Consider the following 27,122-nt stretch of genomic DNA (forward strand, 5'->3'; position numbering starts at 1 on the left):
CAATGACAGCTTACACGTCTATGGTGCTTGTGAAGAAAACTACATGTGTTTTATACAAGGCAGACAAAGGTGGACAGCCAGCAAGGAGAAAAGAAAAGGAATTTGAAAGTGTAAGGGAGGCTGAAGGTTTTTGGAAGACTTTTGGTGGAAGTGTTGATTCTAATGATCGAAGTCTTTATGGTTTCAGACACCTGATAATCAAGCTCACAGCAACAAATTGTCTCTAATGACTTTATTAACAGGCACTGCATTGTCTCTAATGACTTTATTAACAGCACTGCAGAAGTAATATCATTAGTTAATTCTGGAGAACAGCATGCTGTCTTCTTGCATCTGTTCTAATAAGCTCTGGCTACACTAGGGCTTTTTATACATGACTTGTTTATCAGGTCAGTGGGCTGTCCATTACTGACCACAGGATACTGTGCCTTGCTCTGATTACCACCCCAAGGCTATCAGATAGGACTACCATTGTCTCCACATAAAGACCATCTGTTGAGACACCATCCTTCTATACAATTGTAACAAACATGAACAAGGATGTTGAGTTCTTATCAGATACACATACAGTCATACATTCTTAACTTGATACAAACATTTGAGATAATTTTACTAATGTAAGCAAAAAGTGCAGTAGCATACTGGCCAACTTGGAATCTTATTAGCCTATCGCAATCTCATCACCTTGCAGAAGGGAGAGAGGCAGTAAGTTGGAGATTTTGGTTCAGAGGGCAGAAGTGTAATAACTGAAAAAACAGCCAGATTGTTTAGGGGATGCACATAGCCTGGGCTATAGTTTGCTTTTTTTTGTTCTGTCCTGACCATTTTGTAAAAATATTTTATTCACCTTAAAAAAAATATGATTGGTTATGTAAGCACTTTAATGTTTTGCTACTGGAGATGGTAAGCAATAAGGTGTTTGATGGAGTAGTACTTTGGGATGAACATGTTGAATGAACCAAATGCTGGTGTGCAGTATCTTGGTGTAAATCAGGAAAATGGTTTATTTATGTTAAGTTTGTAGAGTGTGTCTTTTGTTTGCAGGGGGAGTATTTTTTGCTTTTCTCTGCTGTCATGTTGTGTTGGTATGTCGGACATTTGCTGGTTGCCTTTGGTTTTGTTGTCTCGTGTATTGCTGTGGAAGTGGATTCAATCAAAATGTGAAAAATAAGCAAATGACTGGAACAAAAAGTACATTAAAGCTACTAAATGGAACTAATGATTTGTTATCGCTTAGATCCATTCAGAAATCAGCATTTTTGCTTTTTGGGACTTTTATGCAAATTTGTGGTACTCAGTCAACAAATCATGCAGGCAATAAATTGTAGAAATTTGTTGTGGAATATCGTGCTATGTCAAATGACGTCTCTTACTCATGTATCCATGTAATGAATAGCTTAAACTCTGTTCACAAGCATTTTAATATTGTCCAGTTCTGATGTGTAAATTGCAGTTCATTATTCATTTGTTTAAAATTGTTTATAAATCTTGGAAGTAAGTTAATAGCTGGTACAACGTATAATTTGGGTCTTGCAGTGGTTGGGTGAAATGTATTGAAGTGTATCTCCCTAAAAGTAAAGTAATATTCATTTTTTTTTTGACTTCAAGGATCATTCTCCCCACCCTCCGCCGTGGTATCGACAGCAGTTGCATCTTTGTACAGTGTGCAAGCTCTAACTTTGCTGGCTGAGGTAAGCATACATGTGCAAACTTGTAATTTCGCATTGATGATTCTCATTTATATAATTAAAGTTTTAGTAATTATTTCTCAAGCAACCTTAAATGCCTTCCTTATTTTGTATTTCACTCCACAACCTTATGATTTTTAACAAGTTAACTCATTATACAAGTCTGCTTCATTGCTACCCTCAGTGTTCTCAGTAAACATGTTCTTCAGCCTTCAGAGGATAATTTTTAATTGAACAAGAAAATATTTACTCTGGAGGTGCTTTTTGTTTATTTTCACCTCACCTGTGACCAGTACAATAGGCAGGTAACCTGCTCCCATGCCCCTACTAGTGCCACTCGTGCCTGTCAAACGGTGTGCAAGGGTGGGATAGGGTCAAAAGTTCACTCGGAAGTTTACCTTTGGTCAGTTGTCTGTATTCTTCCCGCAGTGCTGTGGCTGATATGCTCTCATCCTGGGGAACATGCAGCCTCTGCTGAAGGTGTGAATTAGCTTTAGAGTTACAGTATCGGTGATTCTGCTGGTAACAATGTTAAATTAAGCAATATATATGCTGAGACCCACCATTTACATTAGTCAAAGTATACAGCTTTGAGAAAGTTTGAAAGGCCTATAATTTGTATATAATTCTTAAAACAATTAATGCAAATTATGTGTCTTGCTGCTGCCTTCAGTGTTCCAGTTTTATTCCTTTGGCACCATACATATGCCTGAGCTGCTTAATTTCATGTGTATTTGTATTTCTGGTGACCTTTATCTGAATTGTCTTTTTTGAATCAGGTGCTCGCTCCTCTCCTTGATATGGTTTATCGCAGTGACGAAAAGGAGAAAGCAGTGCCTCTCATCTCACGGCTGCTGTACTATGTGTTCCCATACCTGAGAAACCATAGGTACAAGATGAAATGTTTGCACAGTTACTACAACCAATTGATAATGATATTGAGTTAATTGGCCCCGTGTTTCAGACTAAATTGATCAACATTTACTTTTTATAGAATTTCAACACTACAAAATTAACCAATACCTTTACCTTGGCCCCTTTTAGTCAGTGAGAAGTCATACTAATAGTATAAGTAATAAAAACAGAAAATTCTGGAAATACTCCAAGTCAGACAGCATCTGTGGAGAAAGAAACAGAGTTAACGTTTCAGATCGATGACTTCTCGTCAGAACTGGAAGTTGAAGATTTAAGTTTTTAAGCAATTACAGAGCCAGGCAAAGGGGGGTAAGAAGGGAAGGGGGGAGGAAAGAACAAAAGGAAAGGCCTCTGATAGGATGGAGGGCAGGAGTGATTAGATGGGGATGGGGGGGGGTGGGGAGGTGGCGCTGCAGGTAGGCTTCTTGGGCCTGGGGGAAGCACTCCTTCTCTCGACCCTCATGCTGTGCCAGACAGGCACCTACCTGATAGTCTTGGGCCTTCTCTCCTCCTTTCACAAGGCGTGAAAGAGAAGGCTGGGGAATCCTGGCCCCCCGGGGTTGAAACTGGAAACTATGGGAAAATGGAGGCCCGACCCGCCTCTTGGGAGCGGGTTGGTTTCCTGCCCTGGTGAAAACCAGAAATGGGTGGGTCTGAAATGGTTGTATTTTGAATGCCCCCCTGCCCCCAACCCACCCATTGTTAAAATCGTGCCCATAATCGGAAAAGGCTGCATCAGCCTTGGAATCAGTACACCTGTTGCTTTGTATAACTGCATTTATATATGTTTAAAGAATGTATACTTCTCAGTAGGCAGCAGAAAACTGTCCTTAGCTTAGTACTTGTTGGCACTATATTTCAGTTTTACTCAGGCCATGTGATGGCAATGTGGGAAACAGAAAAATGTCACACCAACACATTTGAGATTAGGGCAAAAGTCTTTTCTAAAAATCTATCTATCTACCATATATATTTACTTATTTATCCCACATGATTCTCTGTGTGCCTTATGTGGAGGCAATTAGGAAGTTGTAGTCAAGATGCCATCATCTCTCTTTTGTCCTGCCATGTTTGGTTTTAGATAGCCCCACACAATGTAGTGACTTCTTTTGCCCTTTTTTTGCATATTTGCAATTTTTATTTTGTTCAGACTTGCTGTAAACGTTTTTTTTTAAATGAGGGAAATATATTTATTGTTATTGCCTTTGTGACCAGAAAAATCTGATCCTGAGAAGCTTTTAAAATGTTTTGAGTATGAATACAGTGTGCAATTACACATGTGGGTTTAACTGTGAAGATGTTCTTGATTTTATGCGTAGAGATTATATACTAATTACTGTGCTTTTTCTTTCTTTGGCGCGTACTGAAACTATGTCCTCTTTATTTCCCCTCTCAGTGCGTACAACATCCCCAGTTTCCGAGCTGGTGCTCAGTTGCTGAGCAGTTTGAGTGGCTATGCCTACACCAAAAGGGCGTGGAAAAAGGAAGTCTTTGATCTCTTCATGGACCCACTCTTTTTCCAGATGGACATGTCGTGTATTAACCAGTAAGAAAGATATATTTTCATATGTAATACTTCAGGTTCTTGAACTGGTTATTGAAAATGGGTTTGCAAATTTTACTTTGAGCTTGCTTTTTGTTTTGCAAAAGTACAGCTGGCAGTGCCTCTTACTGCCGACAAAAGGTAAACATTACATCAAACTTTCAATTACAGTATGTAAGGCCAAAGTTTTTACAATTCTGTACTATTATGGGTGCAGTTTCCAAATTGTGCACTGATTTTAAAAGTAGATGTCAATTACTTTGCCATATAATCTCATCAAATTGAAGGAATGTGTGCAATGCAGAATATTTTAGACTTGCATTTGCTGGAGTGGTGCAGGAGGAGTAGAACAATGTGTTGTGAAGCATAGTTGTATTTGGGTTTGCGCCTACAATACTCCCTCCGAACCAATGCCAACATATCCCTCGCAGAGGTTCCTGATGAGACCATTTTCTTTGGCTGCTCACCCAGCTGTCACTGTCTTCAGAATTCTCCACCCCTCCCCCATTTCCTGAAGCTTGTGGTAAACCTGGAAATTTCTTCCAACCGGTGCCAATCTAACTCTGGCTTTAGTCCATAGTTTCTATTTGCCTACATGACATTCAATACACTTCAGAATGCAATTCATTCTGTAAAGCACTTTTCAACTGTCCTAATGTAAAAGGTGCTATTTTGAAGTAAGTATTAAAGGAGCATCCTTAAAAGATGAAGAGGAGACCTACTGATATTCAGACTTGCAGATGAAGTGTGAACAGATAGAAGAATTCAAGAGCGAACTTACATTTATATAGCACCTTTCAGAACCTTAGGATATCTCAAAGTGCTTCACAGCCAATGAAGTACTTTTGAAGTGTAGTCACTGTTGTAATGTTGGGAAACATAGGGCCAATTTTCATACAGCAAGGCCCCACAAACAGGAATGAGATAAATGACCAGGATAATCTGTTTTGTTGGAGTTTGAGGGATGACTGTTGCACAAGACACTGTTCTTTGAATAGTGCCAACCGGGAGGGCAGACGGAGCCTCGGTTTAACGTTTCATCTGAAAGACGGCACCTCTGACAGTGTAGCACTCCCTCAGTACTGTACTGAAGTGTCAACTATCAACCTAGATTATGTGCTCAACTCCTGCAGTGGGGCTTGAACCCACAACCTTCTCTGAGGAGAGAGTGCTGCCACTGAGCCAAGTTGTCGTCACCAGGTAGTTTATATTTGGACTCTGCAATATTGTTTTTTTTACAATAACTGACTATGGATAAAATTTGCTGTGAGCCCCGTATGCAGTGAAATTGTAAATATAGTTATAAAGAACTTTGTGATTGCACCAGAGGTAGTAAACAGTGGAAATCATTACCCTGTGGGTGGGGAATGAATGATTCTTAAATCGTTTTTGTCTTCCCAGCTGGAAGTCCATCATTGACCATCTGTTGACTCATGAGAAAACTATGTTCAAAGACTTGATGAGTAAGTCCAGTTTATTACAGACACACATTCGCCTAATGTTTTCCTTGAAAATTTGATTTTTTTTTTAATGTAATGACTGTTAATTGTGCATTTAATCCAAATTTGCACATAGTTTTTCAATTTAAATGCTAATCTGTTAATTAGCTAGTTTGTGACAGCCTGGCTGTAACTTCCTTTTGTTTCTCAGTTTTCACATGAACTTTTTTACACTTGTCTGCTGCTGGTGTCTTTCCAATCAGTACCATCTGTTCAGATGTTCCAAACATTGATTTAGCTATTTCAAAATATTATGGCCTAAAACTACATTATTATGTTTCTTCAACTTTCTCACAGTTACAATAATTTAAAAACAAAGCATAGCAATACGACTCTAACGACTTTCTCCATAGAATTAATCAGGTCTGTTGCAGTACTCCTCATTAACCCTTTCCATCCTAGTCTCTAACATTCACCCAAAACTATTAGCCAAAGAAGGAGATATTAAGAGATGTTGAATGAGTGTCAAATTTTGTTTGATTATGCTTTTTTGAAGCACTGTGGGACGTTTCTTTACATTAAAGGCACTATATAAATACAAGATGTTGTTGACAATTAAGTGAAACAGTGTGGCAAAGTGCAGTTTTGTTTCATTGGTCAGTCTCTATACTGGACATGAAGTTGTGCGAATAAAGAAGCAAAAATGGCACCCATGATAAACTGAAAATGCTTAGGGTGAGTAAGGCAAACAGATGACAAAGAAGCAGTCCCTAAGCTCTGGAATGCATTAATCAGAAAAACAGAGATCCTATTCATCCAAGTGAATGGAAGTGAGTGCCCCTTTAAATTTTGCTGCAGTCGTGTTGGTCAGTTTCTGAGACTAATCCTGTGATGTGTTTACTGAGCAGGTCACCACTGGACAGGAGTTTCATCCCAACCAATTAAAATCATGCCAGGGTTATAAATTAATTAATGGGACCCTGATATAAATATAATCATCAGGCGCCTGCCAGTTTCCAACAGTTGCGTTTCCAAACGGAGTCCGTATTAAACTGGGACCAGTGAGTTCAGGACGGGAACAGGGCAATAAGTAGATCCAACCCATTGGTTACAAACTGTACAATGGAATGGTATGACATGGGTCAACGTCTGTGACAATGATCTTCTCCAAAACATCAGAGTGCTGTAAGTAAGCCTCATGGGCAGAAATTATTGATTTATAGAGCACACCCACATGGCTAAACAGTGCAACGTAACAATACAACAGATGACGGGTGGCATGGAGCAGAAGTGGCAGGTGAGGGGTGGGGAATAAGAGTATGTTTTCTCCAGTCAACATCAGGTTTCTTTTCCATCGGACGAGGTGTAAAATGGGCTGCTGATTCTCTATTACCCATTTCTCGCTCGGTGATAAAAGTTAAAATTACCCTCTGGATCCTTTTATGCCCTTTATCCTCACGACCATGTTACTGTTAGCATGTCTCACCAGGTGTATTCCCATTTTGTTCTCCCACTCCCTGACTAAGAGAAAGTATCAGACCAGATGTTTCTCTTCCTACAGGAGTCCTTGTACCTCCTATCCATCTTATTATCCAGCACATTTTTTCGTGAAGCTGATCAGTCATTCATCACTGGGAACCCGACAGCTCCCAAGCTGTCGGGTTCCCAGTGATGAATGACTGATCGGGTGCATGTTCCCACCATGGCGTATTGGGTTAAAATCAGGGCCACTGCCGGAAACAATGAGCATTTACAGTAATTGAAGACTTTAATCCAAGAAAGCTAGACTGCAGTTTGTGAAAGGGTTCTGCATGTCATAACGTATTAGCAAATTCCACTTTTTATTTTTACGTTGGGAGATTGTGACTGTTTTGTATAGAGCAAATTTAGCACATTTGATACTGTCTTTTTGTTTTATATTTTTTCTTCATTTATAATTACCCCATCCATTCCCAGAATAGTGTTCTTAATTGGGAATGTTGGATGAATGTAGTGTACTAGTATAGGAAGGGTTAATTAGGACAGCGGCAGTGATTCCTGCATCTAAGCTGAAGTGATTTAACAAAGTTTGTTAGTGTAGAGTAGTTGAAGGTGTTGGACTTGAATTTTTGGAGCAAAACCAGATGGAGACAGAACTGCTGACAAAGTTAAAGTTTATTAGAAAACCTTGTGCACAAAGGGAGAGTGGTAAGCTTCCTCAAGCTCGCACCCAACTCTCAAAAGAACATCAGCACTACAAGCATGTTTATACCTTTCAATAAGCAACATCCACCTGCTGTGAAAGGTGGGGGTACATGTTTACGTAACTACATTGGGTGGTATAGCCTGCCACTCACTTGTCAGGGGCTACCTTGGGTCATCCCATGACATTAAACATCTTTCATTCCTGAGGAGGACCCTTATCAGTAAACACAAGTCCCAGACATTGAGACTTCAGGGAGGGTCTTCACAAAGTCCTGATCAACTCATCCCTTACTCCCTTTTGTGCTGGGGTAACCTTGGAGATATCCACCACTTCTCCCTTAATCATCCGAAGTAAGATGGTTAGGATAAACAATGTCAGCCTCGGCCTTGGGTAAACATTCCTTAATGTGTTCTGGAGATAAGCGAGGTGGTGGCCATAAGTCCAACAAACCTGCCTTTGTCAGCTTTTACAGTGTGAGTTACGAACTGCTACCATAATGGTCAAGTATCCCATCATGCTTTGCTGCTACATGTGTGATTTAACTACTTATGTATGTGAGGATAGGAGTGGCTAATCATTCTTTAATATATACATATATATCAGGTTAGGTAAGGGGAGGCTGGAGGTTTTGGATTTCTGTTCACAAGCCTATTTTTCAAGTCCAACAAAGGGAATAGCATAGATGCATTTAAGGGGAAGCTAGATAAACACATGTGGGAGAAAGGAATAGAAGGTTATGCTGATAGGGTTAGATGAAGTAGAGAGGGAGGAGGCTTGTATGGAGCTTAAACACCGGCGTAGACCAGTGAGGCCGAATGGCCTGTTTCTGTGCTGTAAATTCTATGCAATACTACCAATGATTTATTATATTTTAATAGTGTCAATCCTCAACTCTTGTCTGTTGAACATGATTGTATAATCTGTAAACAACAGTATCTTAAAACAACATTGCAATTGTGTGTGAAGGTGAAGCATTTGAGTATACAGCGTTCTTGCTAAGTAAAGAGATAATAGTCAGGGCGACAAGGAAGCCTGTTTGTTGCCACAGCAAGGGAACATAATGTTAGTTAATCAAGGTGAAGGTCGTGTGGGAAAGGGTGTTTGGGAGGAGACAAGTGGTGCCAAAGAGAAACACTATTAAGAAACTGGCTTGGGAGTTGTTGGGTTCCCAGTGATGAATGATCAGCTTCATGAAAGAGAGTGCTGGATGATAAGATGGATAGGAGGTACAAGGACTCCTTTTAGGAAGAGAAACATTTGATCTGACATTTTCTCTTAATCAGGGAGTGGGAGAACAAAATGGGAATACAGCTGGTGAGAGATGCTAACAGTAATGTAACAGTGAGGATAAAGGGCATAAAAGGATCCAAAGGGTATTTTTAACTTTGATCACCGGGCGAGAGATGGGTAATAGAGAATTAGCAGCCCATTTTACATCTTGCCCGATGGAAAAGAAACCTGGAAAACACATACTCTTATTCCCCACCTCCACGTGCCACCCGTCATCTGTTGTATTATTAAGTTGCGCTGTTTAGCTACGTGGGTGTACTCTATAAATCAATGATTTCTGCCCATGAGGCTTGCTTATAGCACACTCTGATGTTCTGGAGAAGATCATTGTCACAGATGTTGACTCATGTCATACCATTCCATTGGGCAGATCGTAACCAAAGCACTGTGACACTAAGCCTCCAAACTGATTGCTTTTGATGTTTTTTAAGTATGAATTAATAATGATAATTACGCATTCCTGTATACCTCTGTATCCCTTACTTTTTTTTCATGTAAATTACTGCTGGATGGGCGTGCAAATGAATTTCAATGTAGATAAGCATGAGGTGGTGCATTTTGGTAGAAGGAATAAGGAGACCACATACTCCTTGGAAAATAAGAGTCTAAATGGGGTAGAGGAGCAAAGGGATCTCGGGGTAACAATTCGCAAATCATTAAAAGTAGCAAGGCAGGTTACAAGGCCATAAAAATGCAAACAAAGCACTGGGGTTCATTTCTAGTAATGTTTTTCCAATAATACACAACCACTGGCATTATTAGACTCATACAGTTTTTTCCAGTTGTAATCTTTTGTTCTTGTTTATCGAGTCAAATATGGATCAAAGAAGGTTAATAAACATCCCTGCCAACTCAGGAACAAAACTTATTTTGAATGTTAATATTTTTCTATTCCATCTTCAGGACAACGGTTTAAAATGTAAAATCTCTATTTTGCAGCGGGTTGCATTTTTCTGTTCCGGTCTTTGCATTTTTAATGTAATATTTTCTCCCCTTTAGGCATGCAGAGCAGTTCATTAAAACTATTTCCTAATTATGAGCAAAAAGCAATGCTGGTGAAGCGTCAGGCTTTTGCAATCTTCAGTGGTGAGCTGGACCAGTATCATCTGTATCTCCCACTCATACAAGGTGAATGACACTCTGCTTGCAAAAACAAATGGTAAAACAGTTGTTGCTTTAAGTGAACACAGTGAAATGTGACTGCAACAGGTTTGGTGTATTATGTCAAGATGACTTATATTTCCTCATGTATGTCAATTTGGACAGTGATATTTTTTTCTTCTGTATTCTGCTAATTTAATTTTTTTTACTGAACTATAAACAATTGTAGTTGTCTCAATGCCCTTGGGCTTCCCACCACGAACCACTGTTCAGTGCTTCTTACTGGAAAGTGTGCATCCATGGGTGTTGAGCGAGAACTATGCTTAGCTGTGATATTCCCATGATCAAATAGCCTGTTGATACAGACTGACTTTGCTCGAACATGAAAAATAACTACTTGGGCACCTGTAGAACCATACAAAGCACATTATATAGAGAGAAGGAAAGAAAAAAGGAAGGTTTTAAGAAAAAAAAGTGTTGCTGGGGCAATTATAATATTTCTAGTCAATCTCCAGTGACGTTGCAAATGGGATGTCAACACCCAGTGCAATTTTCAGATCAAGCAGGGGTGAGGGTGAAGGACAGGGGAATAATTGGACTGGCGTAGGGCGATAATTGGACCAGGGTGGGGAAGAGGAGGTGGATAAAGGAGTGGGGGAGAAGGGGGCAGAGGAGGAGAATAGAAGTTTTTGGGAGGTGGGGGGGCGGGTGCTGAAATTCTCCTGATCGCACATCATACGTGCATCATGGGGTTGGATAAAGGCTCACCATTCCGTTGGATGCTGTCAAACATTGTGAGCAGGGGTGAGGGGGTTTGGCAGTGGCCGGAGATGATGACTGTTGACCATTCTGCACTCTCAGGAGGGGGGAGGAAAGAGAGACCGTCTCCTGAATGACAGTCACTGTATTGTAAAAGGGGGGTAAGGGGTTGGGATTTGAGGTGATACAAGATAATTGCAGTCAGTTATTACAAAGAATGTACAGCACAGAAACATGCCATTTGGCCCAACAGGTCCATGCTGGTGTTTATGCTCCACACGAGCCTCCTCCCACCCTTCTCCATCTAACCCTATCAACGTATCCTTCTATTCCTTTCTCCTTTGTGTGTTTATCAAGCTTCCCCTTAAATGCATCTGTGCTAGTTACCTCAACTACTCCTTGTGGTAGCGAGTTCTCCATTCCAACTACTGTCTGGGTAAAGAAGTTTCTCCTGAATTCCCTATTGGATTTATTAATGACTATCTTATATTTATGGCCCCTAGTTCTAGTCTCCCCTGCAAGTGGAAACATGTTCTCTACATCTACCCTATCAAACCCCTTTCATAATCTTGAAGACCTCTATCAGGTCACCCCTCAGTCCTCTCTTTTCTAGAGAAAAGAGCCCCAGCCTATTCAATCTTTCCTGATAGGTACAATCTCTCATTTCTGGTATAATCCTAGTAAATCTTTTTTGCATCTTCTTCAGTGCCTCTCTATCCTTGTTTTTATGGTGTGGAGACCAGAACTGTTCGCAGCACTCCAAGCGTGGTATAACCAAGGTTCTGTACATGTTTAGCGTAACTTCTCTGCTTTTCAATTCAATCTCTCTAGAAATGAACCCCAGTGCTTTGTTTGCTTTTTGTATGGTCTTATTAACCTGCATTGCAGGTTGGTTAGTTCATGAGTGTGGTTAAATGGGTCACGTTTATTCCCAGCGAACAGGCAGAGTGTTTAAGCGGGGCAACAGCAGCCACGAGTGGAGGAGCTGGTGCAATTCAGAACATGCTGCCAAAGCAACAGTTGTTCAGGACGCTGGGGGGCTGAATGGCAACGGTCATTCAGCTTTTTGGACTGCTGAGCTGCTAGGGCAGCAGGTGTTACAATTATGGAGAATGGAAGGGGAATAGATCAGGGATATGTTTTGGGCTTGCAGCAAGGGTGCATTAAGTGTTGTTCCAAGGCGGTCGCGAGTGGTTCAGCGAGATGGTGCTACGGAGTCATGTCAGAAGTGGCCAACGGCCAAAAACGTGTAATTTTACAAACAAACAAAAAACTTTTTTAAGAAATCCCCCAGAGTCTCAAAAAATTAATATTTGAAATCAATTTTGCTGCTCCCAAATTTTTTTAACCTCACTGGCCCTGGTGTTCTTGAACAAAGATACTGCTGGATTATATCTACATAAAGAGAGCCAGTCATGTAACGTTAGATTACAAGCAGAACACTTAAACATTTGAAACTCCTATTGCTTTGCCATATACAGTTGTAACAGGTACTTCAGGGAAATGTGAACACTTTGATCGTGGATTTCTCATTGACATCGGGGTACATCGGAGTTCTCGATGCATTTTCAATTGAAATGCAATGACTCACCCACGGCTGTTCATATATAATAGACCCATTAATGTTCCATCAGTTACTAAAAAAGCAAATTTAAGATGGCTTTGTTATTTTCCAATTGAATATTAACTTTGGCCACCAGCCTCCAGTCAGCAGTTTTACAAATTGGATAGTCAGGTGGTGAAGGATGGAATACTAGAGCCTGGTCTTCAGTTGCTTCCAAGCCTTTATTCAGAGATCCACACACCCTAGATAAGCTCTTATTTATGGATACAAGAGAGCCCCAATTGATACACACCACTTGAATACAATTAACATTAATCAGTATGAGTAGGAGACCATTTTGTTGGTAGTGATCATAATTCAGGTAGATTTAGCATGGTTATGGAAAAGGATAAAGGTAGAACAGGAGTAAAAGTTCTCAATTGGGGAAAGGCAAATTTTACTAAGCTGAGAAGTGATTTAGCAAAAATGGACTGGAAACAGCCACTTGTAAGTAAATCAGTGTCAAAGCAGTGGGAAGCATTCAAGGGAGAGATAGAGAGGGTTCAGAGCAATTATGTTCCCACAAAGAAAAAGAGTGGGACTGCCAAATCTAGAGCCCCCTGGATGTCAAGGAGCATACAGGGTAAGATGAGGCAAAAAAGGAAAGCTTATGTCAGATACCGAGAGCTCAGTACCACTGTAAGCCTAAAGAAGTATAGAAAATGCAGCGGTGAAATTAAAAAGGAAATTAAGAAAGCAAAAAGAAGGCATGGAAAAATATTGGCAAGTAAAATCAAGGAAAACCCAAAGATGTTTTATAAATACATAAAGAGCAAGAGGGTAACTAAGGAAAGATTAGGGCCTATTAGGTTACCTTTTTGTTCTCTGTGTGGAAAATGTGGGTATGGTTCTCAATGAAAACTGTGTGTCTGTCTTCACAAAAGCGGGGGACGATGCAGATATTGTAGTTGAGGAGGAGTGTTAAGTATTGGATGGGATAAACATAGAGAGAGAGGAAGTATTGAGGGGTTTAGCATCTTTGAAAGTAGATAAATTACCAGGCCCGGATGAAATGTATCCCAGGCTGTTAAGAGAAGCAAGGGAAGAAATAGCGGAGGCTCTGACCATCATTTTCCAATCCTCCCTGGCAAGATTGGATTGGAGGACTGCTAACGTTGTACCATTGTTTAAAAAGGGAGAAAGGGATAGACCGAGTAATTACAGGCCAGTCAGCCTAACCTTGGTGGTGGGCAAATTATTGGAAACAATTCTGAGGGACAGTATTAATCATCTGGAAAGGCACTGATTAATCAAGGACAGTCAGCATGGATTTGTTAAGGGAAGGTCGTGTCTGACTAACTTTGAATTTTTTGAGGCGATAACAAGGAGGGTCGATGAGCATAGTGCGTTTGATGTAGTCTACATGGATTTTAGCAAGGCTTTTGACAAGGTCCCACATGGCAGACTGGTCAAAAAAGTTAAAGCCCTTGGGATCCAAGGGAAAGGTTGGATCTAAAATCGGCTCAGTGGCAGGAAGCAAAGGGTAATGATCAGGTGTTTTTCTGATTGGAAGGCTGTTTCCAGTGGGGTTCCGCAGGGCTCAGTACTAGGTCCTTGCTTTTTGTGATATACATTAATTATTTGGACTTAAATGTAGGGGGCCATGATTAAGAAGTTTGCAGATGATACAAAAATTGGCAGTGTGGTTGATTGTGAGGAGGAAAACTGTAGACTGCAGGAAGATTTCAATGGACTGGTCAGGTGGGCAGAAAAGTTGCAAATCGAATTCAATCGGGAGAAGTGTGAGGTAATGCATTTGGGGAGGGCAAACAAGGCAAGGGAGTACACAATAAATGGGAGGATACTGAGAGGTGTAGAGGAACAGGATCTTGGAGTGCATGTTCACAGATCCCTGAAGGTAACAGGATAGGTAGATAAGGTGGTTAAGAAGGCATATGGGATACTTTCCTTTATTAGCCAAGGCATAGAATATAAGTGTAAGGAATCTTACACCACCAGGTTACAGACTATAACCTGGTGTTGTAAGATTCCTTACATTTGTCCACCCCAGTCCATCACCAGCATCTCCACATCATAGAATATAAGAGCAGGGAGGCTATGCTAGAACTGTATAAAACATTAGTTAGGCCACAGCTTCAGTACTGTGTATAGTTCTGGTCACCACATTACAGGAAAGATGTGATTGCACTAGAGAGGGTACAGAGGAAATTTACGAGGGTGTTGCCAGGGCTGGAGAATTTTAGCTATGAGGAAAGATTGGATAGGCTGGGGTTGTTTCCTTTGGAACAAAGGAGGCCAAGGGGAGATTTAATTGAGGTTACAAAATTGAGGGGCCTAGATAGAGGGTAGGAAGGATTTAGTTCCCTTAGCAGAAAGGTCAATAACCACAGGGCATAGATTTTTTTTAAGTGATTGGTAGAAGGATTAGAGGGGAGCTGAGGAGAAATCTTTTCACCCAGAGGGTGGTAGGAGTCTGGAACTCACTGCCTGAGAGGGTGGTAAAGGCAGAAATCCTCATCACATTTAAAAAGTGCCGTGACCTAGAAGGCTACGGACCAAGTGCTGAAAAGTGGGATTTGGCATGATAGCTCTTCTTCGGCCACCATACGGCCCATGGACACGATGGGCCGTATGGCGGCCTCCTGTGCTGTAAATTTCTATGATTCTATGATAACTGCTATAAAATCACATGGATACAATTAGCAAGCAGTATTGTACCTATAAGATGTTACTTTACAGCCCAGAAACTGCATGTTTAAATCCCTACAACTACTGACCATTCACTCAATGGTCAAAATTAGTTTTCTTAGGCAGCAAGTCCAGCACTTGGTAATCTAGGGGTGCTACACTTTTTTGCAGTGTGATGCTCTGTGGGCTGTGGCAGAGGTCTGGGAGCAAGTTTGACTAGGGAACTTGAGTTGGGACATGGAAAGGTGGAATATTTCCTCAGTTTAGAGTTGTATTGCTTTGTGTACAAGGTTACTTAATTGAAATAATTGTATTTATGCAGTCCATCCCAACGTGCAAATGTATAGCATCTTTTAACATAGAAGATGGGGATGAATGGCGTGTGGGATTTGATATGAGATAGGATACAGGCAGTAGAGTTTTAGATCAGCTGAAGTTTATGAATGGGAGGCTGGCCAGGAGACCATTGGAATAGTCGAGTATGGAAGTGACAAATGCATGAATGAGTGTTTCATTCGTGGATAGGTTGAGGTAGAAGTAGAAGCGGATGATGTCGTGAAAGTGGAAGTAGGCACTCTTTGTAATGGAGAGGTTGAAGTTAGCTCAGGTTCGACTCTGACACCAAGGTTGCGGAGTTGAAGATAGTGGCTATGGAGGGGGATGGCAAGAGTATTCAATTGGTGATGGGGGCCAATGATGGTGGCTTTGGTCTTACCAATATTTAGGTGGAGGAAATTGCACTCATCGAAGACTGGATGTCAGAAGCAGTCTGACAGCAGAGACCTGGTAAAGGGGTTGTGGCGAGGTAGAACTGGATGCTGTCAGTGTACATGTGGAAGCTGATCTGTGGATGATGTTGCCAATGACCACCACATAGATGAGAAATGGGACTGAGGATAGATTCCTGATCAAAGAGAAGCCACTGGTAGAGATCCTTTGGCTATAATCGAATAGGTTTTAACAGGCTCATGACAAGTGAATTATCCACAACAGGACCATTACTAATGTTTTCTACATCCTCTTTATTTTCAGAACGCATGACAGAAACTCTTCGTGTGGGAATGTCGTCAGTTGTTACTGCCCAAATGTTTCTGACCTTCAGAGTGTTGCTGATGAGAATTTCTCCTCAACATCTGACTTCACTGTGGCCTATCATGGTGATTGAGCTGGTAAGAGAAGTCTGTCCAATAGCTTTGGCAAACTGGGCTTGACTGACTATTGCATCATGAGATCTGTTCAATGGTAGATAACATGATGATGATGATTTTAATATCACAATGTGTTTCTTTCTTGCATTTGTGTTTGTGGTCAGCTTGGAAAGAAGAGAGATGTGATGCTATAAAAGAATTATATTTTCTTGTTTCAGTAATAAAACTTTAGGATAAATTACAATGTTATCAAACAAAATTCCAGTGGAAAACTCTTGAGAATCTATTATAATGAAGCCTGCTTTAAAAATACTTTTATAAGAACATGTTTGAGAATTCCTCTCATTTTCCTGTTAACTTGAGTATTGTTTATGCGCTTCCCAATTATTGCATCCTTCCATTGTATTTACTTTGGACAATAAAAAGGAGTAACAAAGCTTTTTAGTAGTATGAAGGATAAATACAAGTTTTTTAAACTGTGAAAGAACCAATAAATAATGCTTTTCCTCTTCATACAATTTAATATAATTTCACTTTTTTTATTCATTCATGGGATGTAGGCGTGGCTGGCAAGGCCAGCAATTATTGCCCATCCCAAATTGCCCTTGAGAAGGAGAATTTCTCAAGGGTTCAGCCCTTGAACCGCTGCAGTCCGTGTGGTGAAGGTTCTCCCACAGTGCTGTTAGGAAGGGAGTTCCAGGATTTTGACCCAGCGACTATGAAGGAACGGTGATATATTTCCAAGTCGGGATGGTGTGTGACTTGGAGGGGAACGTGCAGGTGGTGTTGTTCCCATGTGCCCGCTGCCCTTGTCCTTCTAGGTGGTAGAAGTCACTGGTTTGGGAGGTGCTGTCGAAGAAGCCTTGGCGAGTTGCTGCAGTGCATCTGTAGATGGAACACACTACAGCCACGGTGCGCCGGTGGTGAAGGGAGTGAATGTTTAGGGTTGTGGATGGGGTGCCAATCAAGCGAGTTACTTTGTCCTGGATGGTGTCGAGCTTCTTGAGTGTTGTTGGAGCTTCACTCATCCAGGCAAGTGGAGAGTATTCCATCACACTCCTGACTTGTGCCTTGTAGATGGCGGAAAGGCTTTGGGGAGTCAGGAGGTGAGTCGCTTGCCACAGTATACCCAGCCTCTGACCTGCTCTTGTAGCCACAGTATTTATGTGGCTGGTCTAGTTAAGTTTCCGGTCAATGGTGACCCCAAGGATATTGATGGTGGAAGATTCGGCGATGGTAATGACGCTGAATATCAAGGGGAGGTGGTTGGACACACTCTTGTTGGAGATGGTCATTGTGTCGAAAACTTAATTACCTATTATACACAATGCATTAACTCCAAATACTTAATTCAGACAAGTAAGAATTTATTAAGAAACTTGTACAAGTTGGAAGTGTATCTCAATCAAGGGTTGAGACTATGACTTCGAAAGACAAAGGAATTAGCTTTCTTTTATACACTTAATTCAGTAATGTCTGTCTATCATTGAATATGGGCGTACATGTACACACTCATTGGTTCAAGTAGTCCGTCAATCAAAAATAGGGAATCCACCCTCTGACATCCATAGCTCATTCCTGTTCTGGCACGTAGACTTCACAGGCATGAGAACAACACCTCCCTAAATTCCAAACTGTTTAATCACAGGGCTGAAGTCAGAATCAAGGCTACATGGCCTCTTCAAGAACTGTATTCTCATTATTTTATAAGCCAGCATGCCCTTATCTGGAGGGGGGAGGCCAGACAGTACCAAGCACCTGGACAGCCAACTTAATTATCAACGTACCAAGGACAATTGTGTCTTTCTGTGAGTGTGTATGAAATTGTAACTACCCTATGTATGGGAGTCAAGGAGTTAACATTGGTCAAATACCCATCATGCTTCTCTCTTTTATGGTCAAGTGACTGTTCATCAAGTGACTGTTCACGTATTTCTACATTAATGTGGTCTTTATAGTTTTCCACAATTGCCAGGCACTTGTCTGGTGCAAATATTACTTGCCACTTATCAGCCCAAGCCTGGATGTAAAAACTGATCTAGTTCGACAACAAATCCTCCTTCAAATCCAATATATTGGGTGAATCAGGCCATAGTTTTCATCCTGGCTAGTGTAAGCCAACCTCAGGTGTGCAATACATAACTGCATGAAGGTATGATCTAAATACCAGGTGGTATGATGAGACTTTTTTAAAAAAGTCTCTAGGTTTTTAAAAATATCTTCTCCCCCTTTCATTGTTTCCCATCCATGTGCCCTCTGCAGGCAAGAAGTTGGGCAATCTGGCCAGGGCAGAGGTCACAATCATCCCTGAACTTTCAGGATCATTTTTTTTTTCCCCCACCCTCCTCCCCATTCTCTTTAATCCCTGTGTCGGACCAGTTTTGCTTCAGTGGCTGGATTCAAGCCAACTTGAATGGAATATGCTCCATCATCAAAACATGTACTTTTAATGTGCGCACATCATTTTGGAGTGGTATGCAATTTAAGTTATTTAAATATCAGTGGAAGAGCTGTCCAAAGTTGCCTACTGTTGTAGAACTAACTGTGATTAATACAGGATATAAACAATTGTACTGTTCTAATGTTATAATATATCAATACTAAGCTTCCTGATGTCATTTTTAGGTTCAGGTGTTCATGCAGTTGGAAGAGGATTTACTTGAAATTGTTTCAAAGTAAGTTTCATGTTTCAAAATATCACCTACTGGAAATACTTGTTTCAGGCATGATTATAAGGGTGACAAGCAATCCTGATATCGAGGATGGACTTATTTGAATTGCAGTAAGCATTCCTGATTGTCTAGTGAGTAAATGCTTTGCCCTGTGTCAGTTATGAAGATCAGGAAGGTCCCAGATTCATTCTTAGCCTGTGCTTAATTAGCTTGTCTCAGCCAGGGTGGAGACATTTACCCACTAAACCATGATGGGTGCTCTTTTAGTTTACTGTTACTGGTGTAATAATGTCACATGTAGCTCCCTGATGGCTCAATGAGTTTATCCAGTGACTAGTTGATCCATGCAGATAGGGAAGGTCCCAGGTTCAATCATGGTCTGCTCTGAGTTTACTGATCTCAGTTGGGGCAGAGATCATTTCTAAAGGTGGCCTCAGTGCCCTGCATTAGGGATGAGAAAATCAGTCAAGGTTCCTGCTCCTGATTGGTATCCAGCAACCCCCACTAGAGTTGAATTTATTTTTATTGAAATGCAAACACCATCAAGATTGAGAAGAATCAAGAAACTGTGATGTAAAACAGGGATGAAAACTGGTGAGAAGAAGAAAATGCCATGCATATAAGAGTTATAGGGAAACCTGCTTTTGTGTTTAAATTCTGCAATTTGACTGTACACTGCATTGAGTGATGATGAGACTGACTTTTCTTTTGCAGTAAAGCTGGTCAAAGATCGCCAGTTAATAATGGAAATGGATTACTGTTAGATCTGGAGCAGAATGATCTCGACATGTATTTATCTGCTTGTAAATTTCTGGATACAGCGCTCTGTTTCCCACAAGAAGCGATGCCTTTATTCCAAATGTAAGTCTACATGTATGTGTGAGATTTTGTTTTTCCTCAAGAACCTGGGGACTATCAAAAATGCTGTACCTTTATTTTGTTTGTGTATTACTTCCTTCATTACTCCAGAGATTTCTTAATATCTGGGAGTTTGACCAGTATGCCTAGATTGATATTTCAGTATTCCTTTGTAGTTCAAGGGGAAGGAAAGTCTTGGTCCAAAACTTTTTAGTCAAAGTCCTATATATAAAATATCATTTGTAAGTTTATGAAGAACAGTTTTCGAAGTCTTTTCTCCAGGCTGCTTTGGTGACTTCCCTGATGGCAAGGGGACCCATGACTCCTTCCTGGGATAAAGTTCCATGGATGCCAGATGTCCTCTGGTACCACATCCAAGTGGCTACTATGCATGTGTAAGCCTTGACCGAGTATTGGCAGGCTATTCAACTGCAAGTGGCATTGCAGACAAGCCTGATCCTGTCTTTATCCAATGCCCACACACCCGCATTCCCCCTCTGATGACTTCACCAATCTTGGTGACTTCATTGTTCACCATCAGTAATCCTCTTACTGATTAGGCTGGTGCTATTACGGAGTTCTTTGCTATCTTGAATGACCTCAAACAAGACCACCCTAGAAACTGATCTGGAGTCACCTGTCCCCACAAAAACACTCAGTACCTTTCTCTCTTTCACCCCCCCCCACCCCCAACCAAGACTTTCCTTCCCTTTAAGTAGTTGGTACTCCAATAATTTGTAATTTTGGTTAAATGTATTAACAAATTTATAGGGGTCAACATTTTATAAAAGATTAAATACACACTTAGGGGCCCAAAGACCCAATGAGAGAGTGAAGGTGACCGGGGTGGGGGGAAGGAGAAGGTGTGAACGAGAGATCGTTACACCTACATGGAGTAGCAAATTCATGGATTACGTCCTGAGTTTTGTTGTCATACTGTATTTCCCAGTTTTTAAAGCAGTGTGCTATTTACAAAGAAATAGTAAAGCATTGTTTAGAATTTTGTTTCACGTAGTACAGAGATGGAATTTTCACCATTTGAGCAAAAATATTTTCCATATCAATAAATCATATTTGAGTAGTTTCATTGGGGCACTACTACAGTCTCATTACAAACCAGGCTCTAAACTGACTGCCATGGCACTGGTGCTTCAATCATTATGCAATGAGTGGAAGGTGGGAGGGGTTACATGGGAACAACATAGGAACAGGCCATTCAGTCTCGAGCCTGTTCCGCCGTTCAATTGGATCATGGCTGATCTGTATCTTAACTCCTTGGTTCCGTAACCCTTAATACCCTTGCCTAACACAAATCTATCCATCTTAGTTTTGAAATTTTCAATTGACCGAGCGTCATCAACTTTTTGGTGGAGTTCCAGATTTCCACTACCCTTTGTGAAGAATTGCTTCCTGACATGACCCCTGAACGGTCTAGCTCTAATTTCAAGATTATGCCCTCTTGTTCTAGATTCTCCCACCAGAGGAAATAGGGTAGATAGAGAGAAACTATCAAATTCTTTAATCATATTAAACACTTCAATTGGATCACCCCATAATCTTCCATTTTTGAGGGAATACAAACCAAGTCTATGCAACCTGTTCTTATAATTTAAACCTTTTAGCTCCGGTATCATTCTGGCAAATCTGTGCTGCACCCCCTCCATGGCCAATATATCCTTCCTGAGGTGCGGTGCCCAGAACTGAATGCAGTACTCCAGATGGGCTCTAACCAGAACTCTGTACAGCTGTAACATAACATCCACCCCTTTTGTATTCCAGCGCTCTTGAAATAAAGGCCAACTTTCCAATAGCCTTTTCAATTATTTTTTTGTACCTGTCCACTAGCTTTGTGATTTCTGTACATGGACCCTTAAATCTCTCTGCTCATCCAGTTTCTAGCTTCTCACCATTTAGAAAATACTCTGATTTATCTTTCTTAGCTCCAAAGTGAATGACCTCTCACTTTCCCACATTGAACTCCATCTGCCACAGTTTTGCCCACTTAATCTATCAATGTCCTGTTGCAACTTTTTGCTCTCATCTACATAATTTACTGTGCCACCTAACTTAGATATATGGCTCTCCTTCGTCCAAGTCATTTATAAATAGTGAAAAGCTGAGGCCCCAGTACACATCCCTGGGGGACACCACTTGTCGCATCCTGCCAATTTGAGTACATACCTATTATCCCTACTCTCTGTCTCCTACCTCCTAACCAGTTGCCTCCAATTCCATGTGCTGTCATTTTGTTAACATTCTCTCTTGTGGAACCTTGTCAAATACCTTCTGGAAGTCCATATAAATAACATCCATAGACACTCCCTTATCTACCACATTAGTTACCTCCTCACAAAATTCAACTAGATTCGTTAGATGTGACTTGCCCTTTACAAATCCATGCTGGCTGTCTCTGATTAGCTCATATTTGTCCAAATGCGCAACTCACTCTGTCCCTAATAACAGATTCTAGTAACTTCCCCACAACCGACGTTATTCTGATAGGCCTATAATTTCCTAGTTTATCTCTTACCCTTCTTAAATAGTGGAGTGACATTGGCAATTTTCCAATCCAAGGGGACAGTTCCTGAATTGAGAGTTTTGGAATATCATGTCTAACGCATCAACAATTTCCTCACCATCCGGTCCTGGAGATTTGTCTATCCTTAATAACATTAGTTTCTCCATCACTTTTTTTTAATTCGTTCACGGGATGTGGGCGTCGCTGGCAAGGCCGGCATTTATTGCCCATCCCTACTTATACTGAATCTAGTTAGTTCCATTCCTTGATTATTTTTAGTTTTCCTTGTGTGTCTGGTACTTTATCCTCATCTTCCACTGATACAAAGCTGTTTAGTAAGTCTGCTGTCTCTTGATTTCCAATTATATTATCACCTGCATGTGTCGTTAAGGGGCCCACATAACTCTTAGCCACTCTCTTTCTCTCAATATATTTGTAAAAATATTTTTTGGGTATGTGTATGTTTGATCTCTTCTCTTTGCCACATTTCCCATCCTCTGTTGTTGCATTTCTGATCTCCATTACAGTAAGAAGGTGCTAAGGAGAAGACAGCCCAGCACCTCTTGTAGAAAATTGGAGAGAACACCATCCCAGGGCTGCTTGTAGTTCAACTCTTAGTTCCATCCCTTTTTGCTGGAAGTTGTATCAGCTTTGCAAGTAGATATTGAAAATCTTTGTGTAATTTTTAGGTACAGATGGGCTTTTGTTCCTGAGGTGGATGCTGAAGATTGCAGCCCACACATGGAAGTTGTGGAGACATTCCAGGCATACAAACCACATGCTGTGCGGATTGTGGATATTTTGGATCAAAAATATGAAGTAAATTTTTTTTCTTGATTTAATACCGGATAGAAATCTTTTTTTTTCATATGAAACCTTCAATTCCCTTTGATTACTTGGATGTAGTCATGTAAAAGTCTTTGTTTTTCTTCGAGCTTCCCTCTGTGTAGCCATGGACTGAAGCCACAGGTTGCAATCAGACTATCCCAGTCATACTTGATTGTTAGCTCTAAATTTTAAATAACAAAAAAAAATTAATTACACCTCAGTAACTAAAAAGAATTGGAAGGTGGCCTTTTCAAATTATTCTCATTGGTTAGAATTTTGGGAAAGCATTTCAGAATTGAACTGAAAGAGCTGGACATTGCAACTTTAATTATTTTAGTCCAGCATGCAGTTGATTTTCTTTGATAACTTATTTTACCATGTAAATGCATGCTTTCAACAATGTGCTTATAGCAGTGTTTAATCTCTAGATTTTTTTGCAGGTTTTGGATAGCTTTTATTTGCTATTTTTTCCTTTTGTTCCTCCAGCTTGCTTAATTTAATTGGTGATGCATTTTTGGTGATAAAAGGGTATCCAAGAGCTTATCAGTATGTTCTCTGAACTAGTGAGTAATGCTAATGTAAAGGGCCTTGAAACTTTGTTCTCATTCAGTGATGATAGTCCATACTGTGTGGCTTTTATTTGCGTGAAAATGCAGAAGGCATGGTTCCCAGGTCGTGCAGGGTGCTATTATATTCACACACTGTGCTGTTGAATGGTAGGACTCAAGTTTCTGTCTGAGGTTGTCACCAGAGTTTGTAGCCATTAGGGGGAGATCTCTGGTGGAGATGAGGCTCTTCCTCACAGGAAGAGAATGAGTGGAAATCAATGATATAGGCACCTCACAACTTCAGTCAGCTGGCTAAAATTGCTTGGAAATGGATGGCCTGCTTCTTTTTATCAGAGGATGGTGTGTAATTATGGAAAAAGAATAATTTTTCTTCCTATTTAATCCAGGAAATGAACTCTGCAGAAGAAATGACATCCAGCAATGTGTGTGAATTTCCTATCTTGACTCAACAATCTGTGTCCAGCATCCATATGCTTGCACCATTTTTCAGAACACTGACCTGTATCTTTAAAACTCAACCAAATATATCCCTTGGAGGACTAAATGCACACAGTCCGCAAGGCCTAGCTTCTCTAATGGAACCTGCCAATGATGGTGCTGTTTTAAGGAGAATAGAAGAAAATATTGCATATGACTTTTTGGAAATGATGGAACACTGAACTCCAAATAGAATGTATCTTAATTATGGCAGCAAAACCAGAGTTACTGAACTAAGTGGTTACTAAAGTTACATGCAAGAAGTTTTGCCCTTCTCGTGTCTTGAACAGTCTTGTAAGAGCAGAGTCCCAGCATTATTGGAAAGTGTGAAATTTAGGAACTCCATTATTTTTGTTTGCATTGTAATTTTTGAGTGGTTTGATAGTGGTGAAGGGCAGAATTAAATTCTATTTGCTATGGAATAAACTGGTACTGGTTCACCTATTGGGAACTTTAATTATCCTGCACCTATTGGAACAAGCCTAGTATCTGTGCTGTTAAAGATTATGGGTAAAACTCTGGGGCACAGATAGCACCTCTCAACCAGGCTAGCAGTGGCCTTACAGTAAACATGTACTGCGGCCCTTCTGTTATGGGTCTTTTATTGGCAAAATATTGGTACTAGTTTATCCAACACTATTAACTAATATAGCTATTTAGGATATTGACTTCACTGTATATATAAACAATACTGTATAAATATCTATTTTCAGATGGTGCACTCCCTTTGTATCTAAATGACTCTAAAACCACGCAATTTTTTTACACCCAGCTAAACGGGCACTAGAGAAATAACCCTGTAAAATGCGTGTGAAAACCTAATGAGAATGTAAACTTAATAGTATGAAGAAGGGAATGCTTTTATTGCTTTAACTGGATTGGTCTTTGTTTACAGCTTTCAATCTGTTGCAAACTTAATACTGTGAATGTACATGCCAAGAATAAATGCCTGGTAACTAAATAAAATCCAGAACTCTAATGCAGTATAAATACCGTTTTTATATCAGAAGAATTGTGTTTGAAGATCATCTCATTACATTTGTGGGTTTAATTTCCTATAAGGCTACTTTTAGCATGCATGTTAATGCGATCAGAGTGTACACATAAATCCCTGCCGGTTATTTTTAAAGAACTATTAATCTGTTTATTTAAGAAATGTTAATGTCTGCATTGAGAGCACAAAGAATATGTGAACTTGGTAACGTCTGCTTAATTAAAAAAGTGCACAGAATGAATTAAACCCAGTGAAATAGCTTCACCATTTTGGGTTACATTTTTGAAAAAAGCCTAATTATGAACCTAAATTTTTTTTCCCCTTTGTAGAGAAATTCTCCTCCTCCACACTTAATTTGACTAAAACTCTCAAATAAACCCTTCTCTTTAGCCAAGCACATAAATCCATCATTTGTAAATATGCATATGTAGATCTCTGCTTCCAGGTGCTAAATTTGTAATGTTTTGATAGCACAAACTTTGCCTTAGTTTACAACATGCGAATGGAATGTCCAATGGAATCCCCATTGCATTTTTTAAACCCAATTGAACACTGCATTGGAGTTTTATTCAATGCACTATTGCTTCACTAAATCATTGGACTGCCCATCTTTCCTGCAATTCCATGTTTGAACCCCTCCACTCAGGTTTCTGCACTGAAATGACCCTTATCAAAGTCACAAACTACATCCTCTGTGACTGTGGTAAACTATCCCTCATCTTTCTTGACCTGACAACAGCCGTAGACACTGTTGACCATACCATCCTCTTCCGTCGTTCAGCTGGTTGGGACTGACCTTGCCTGGTTCCATTCTTATCTATCCAGTCGTAGCTGGAGAATCACCTGCAATGGCTTCTCTTCCTACTCCCGCACCATTACCTTTGGAATCCTCCAAGGATCTATCCTTCGCTCCTTCCTATTTCTCATCTACATGCTGCTCCTTGGCGACATCATCTGAAAACATATTGCCAGATTCCACATGTATGCTGATGACACTGGGTACGGGAACATAGTGGTTATGTTACTGGACTAGTAATCCAGAGGCCTGGACTAATAATCCAGAGTCATGAGTTCAAATCCTGCCACAGCAGCTGGGAATTTAAATTCAATTAATTAAATAAAAATCTGGAATTAAAAAATACTAGTATCTGTAATGGTGACCATGAAACTACCGGATTGTCGTATAAACCCATCTGGTTCACTAATGTCCTTACCTGGTCTGGCCTATATGTGACTCCAGACCCACAGCAATGTGGTTGATTCCTAATTGCCCTCTGAAATGGCCTAGCAAGCCACTCAGTTGTAAAATCTCGCTTAAAAAAAAACCGGCCTGACCACCTAGCATCAGACCACTAGGCACCGGACACGACAAAGGCAAACCCAAGCCCAGTTGACCCTGCAAAGTCCTCCTCACTAACATCTGTGGACTTGTGCCAAAACTGGGAGAGCTGTCCCACAGACTAGTCAAGGAACAGCCTGACATAGCCATACTCACAGAATCATACCTTTCAGCCAACGTCCCAGACTCATCCATCACCATCCCTGGGTATGTCCTGTCCCACGGGCAGGACAGACTCACCAGAGGTGACGGTACAGTGATATACATTCAGGAGGGAGTGGCCCTGGGAGTCCTCAACATTGACTCTGGACCCCATGAAATCTCATGGCATCAGGTCAAACACGGGCAAGGAAACCTCCTGCTGATTACCACTTACCGCCCTCCCTCAGCTGATGAATCAGCCACTTGTGGCACAGAATGTACTCTGGGTGGGGGACTTCAATGTCCATCCACAAGAGTGGCTCGGTAGCACCACGACTGACCGAGCTGGCCGAGTCCCGAAGCACATGGCTGCTAGACTGGGCCTGCGGCAGCTGGTGAGCGAACC

At 40.7% G+C, this 27,122-nt stretch overlaps 1 protein-coding gene and 1 long non-coding RNA gene across 4 annotated transcripts in view; one reads left to right on the top strand and one right to left on the bottom strand.

Moving 5' to 3' along the window:
- The window catches only part of dop1b (DOP1 leucine zipper like protein B), a 110,368-nt gene extending 85,147 nt beyond the window's left edge, over positions 1-25,221 (top strand). For both annotated transcript variants that reach the window (XM_067993267.1, XM_067993269.1), the window contains exons 28-37: positions 1,609-1,691; positions 2,468-2,577; positions 4,000-4,149; positions 5,548-5,609; positions 10,060-10,188; positions 16,205-16,341; positions 18,946-18,995; positions 19,707-19,853; positions 23,058-23,187; positions 24,152-25,221. In XM_067993267.1, coding sequence (XP_067849368.1) covers positions 1,609-1,691; positions 2,468-2,577; positions 4,000-4,149; positions 5,548-5,609; positions 10,060-10,188; positions 16,205-16,341; positions 18,946-18,995; positions 19,707-19,853; positions 23,058-23,187; positions 24,152-24,424 — 1,271 coding nt within the window. In that variant the 3' untranslated portion in view covers positions 24,425-25,221. The remainder of the gene's footprint in view (positions 1-1,608; positions 1,692-2,467; positions 2,578-3,999; positions 4,150-5,547; positions 5,610-10,059; positions 10,189-16,204; positions 16,342-18,945; positions 18,996-19,706; positions 19,854-23,057; positions 23,188-24,151) is intronic.
- The window catches only part of LOC137327445 (uncharacterized), a 36,556-nt gene continuing 25,647 nt past the window's right edge, over positions 16,214-27,122 (bottom strand). The window contains exon 3 of one of the 2 annotated variants that reach the window (XR_010964484.1): positions 16,214-16,484. This is a non-coding gene — a long non-coding RNA (uncharacterized lncRNA). Of the gene's footprint in view, positions 16,485-17,666; positions 23,378-27,122 lie in introns of those variants that run through there. The other variant, XR_010964483.1, reaches the window with a different exon arrangement.

This window comes from Heptranchias perlo, chromosome 11 (genome assembly GCF_035084215.1).
Source record: "Heptranchias perlo isolate sHepPer1 chromosome 11, sHepPer1.hap1, whole genome shotgun sequence".
In the NCBI taxonomy this organism is placed as follows: Eukaryota; Metazoa; Chordata; class Chondrichthyes; order Hexanchiformes; family Hexanchidae; genus Heptranchias; species Heptranchias perlo.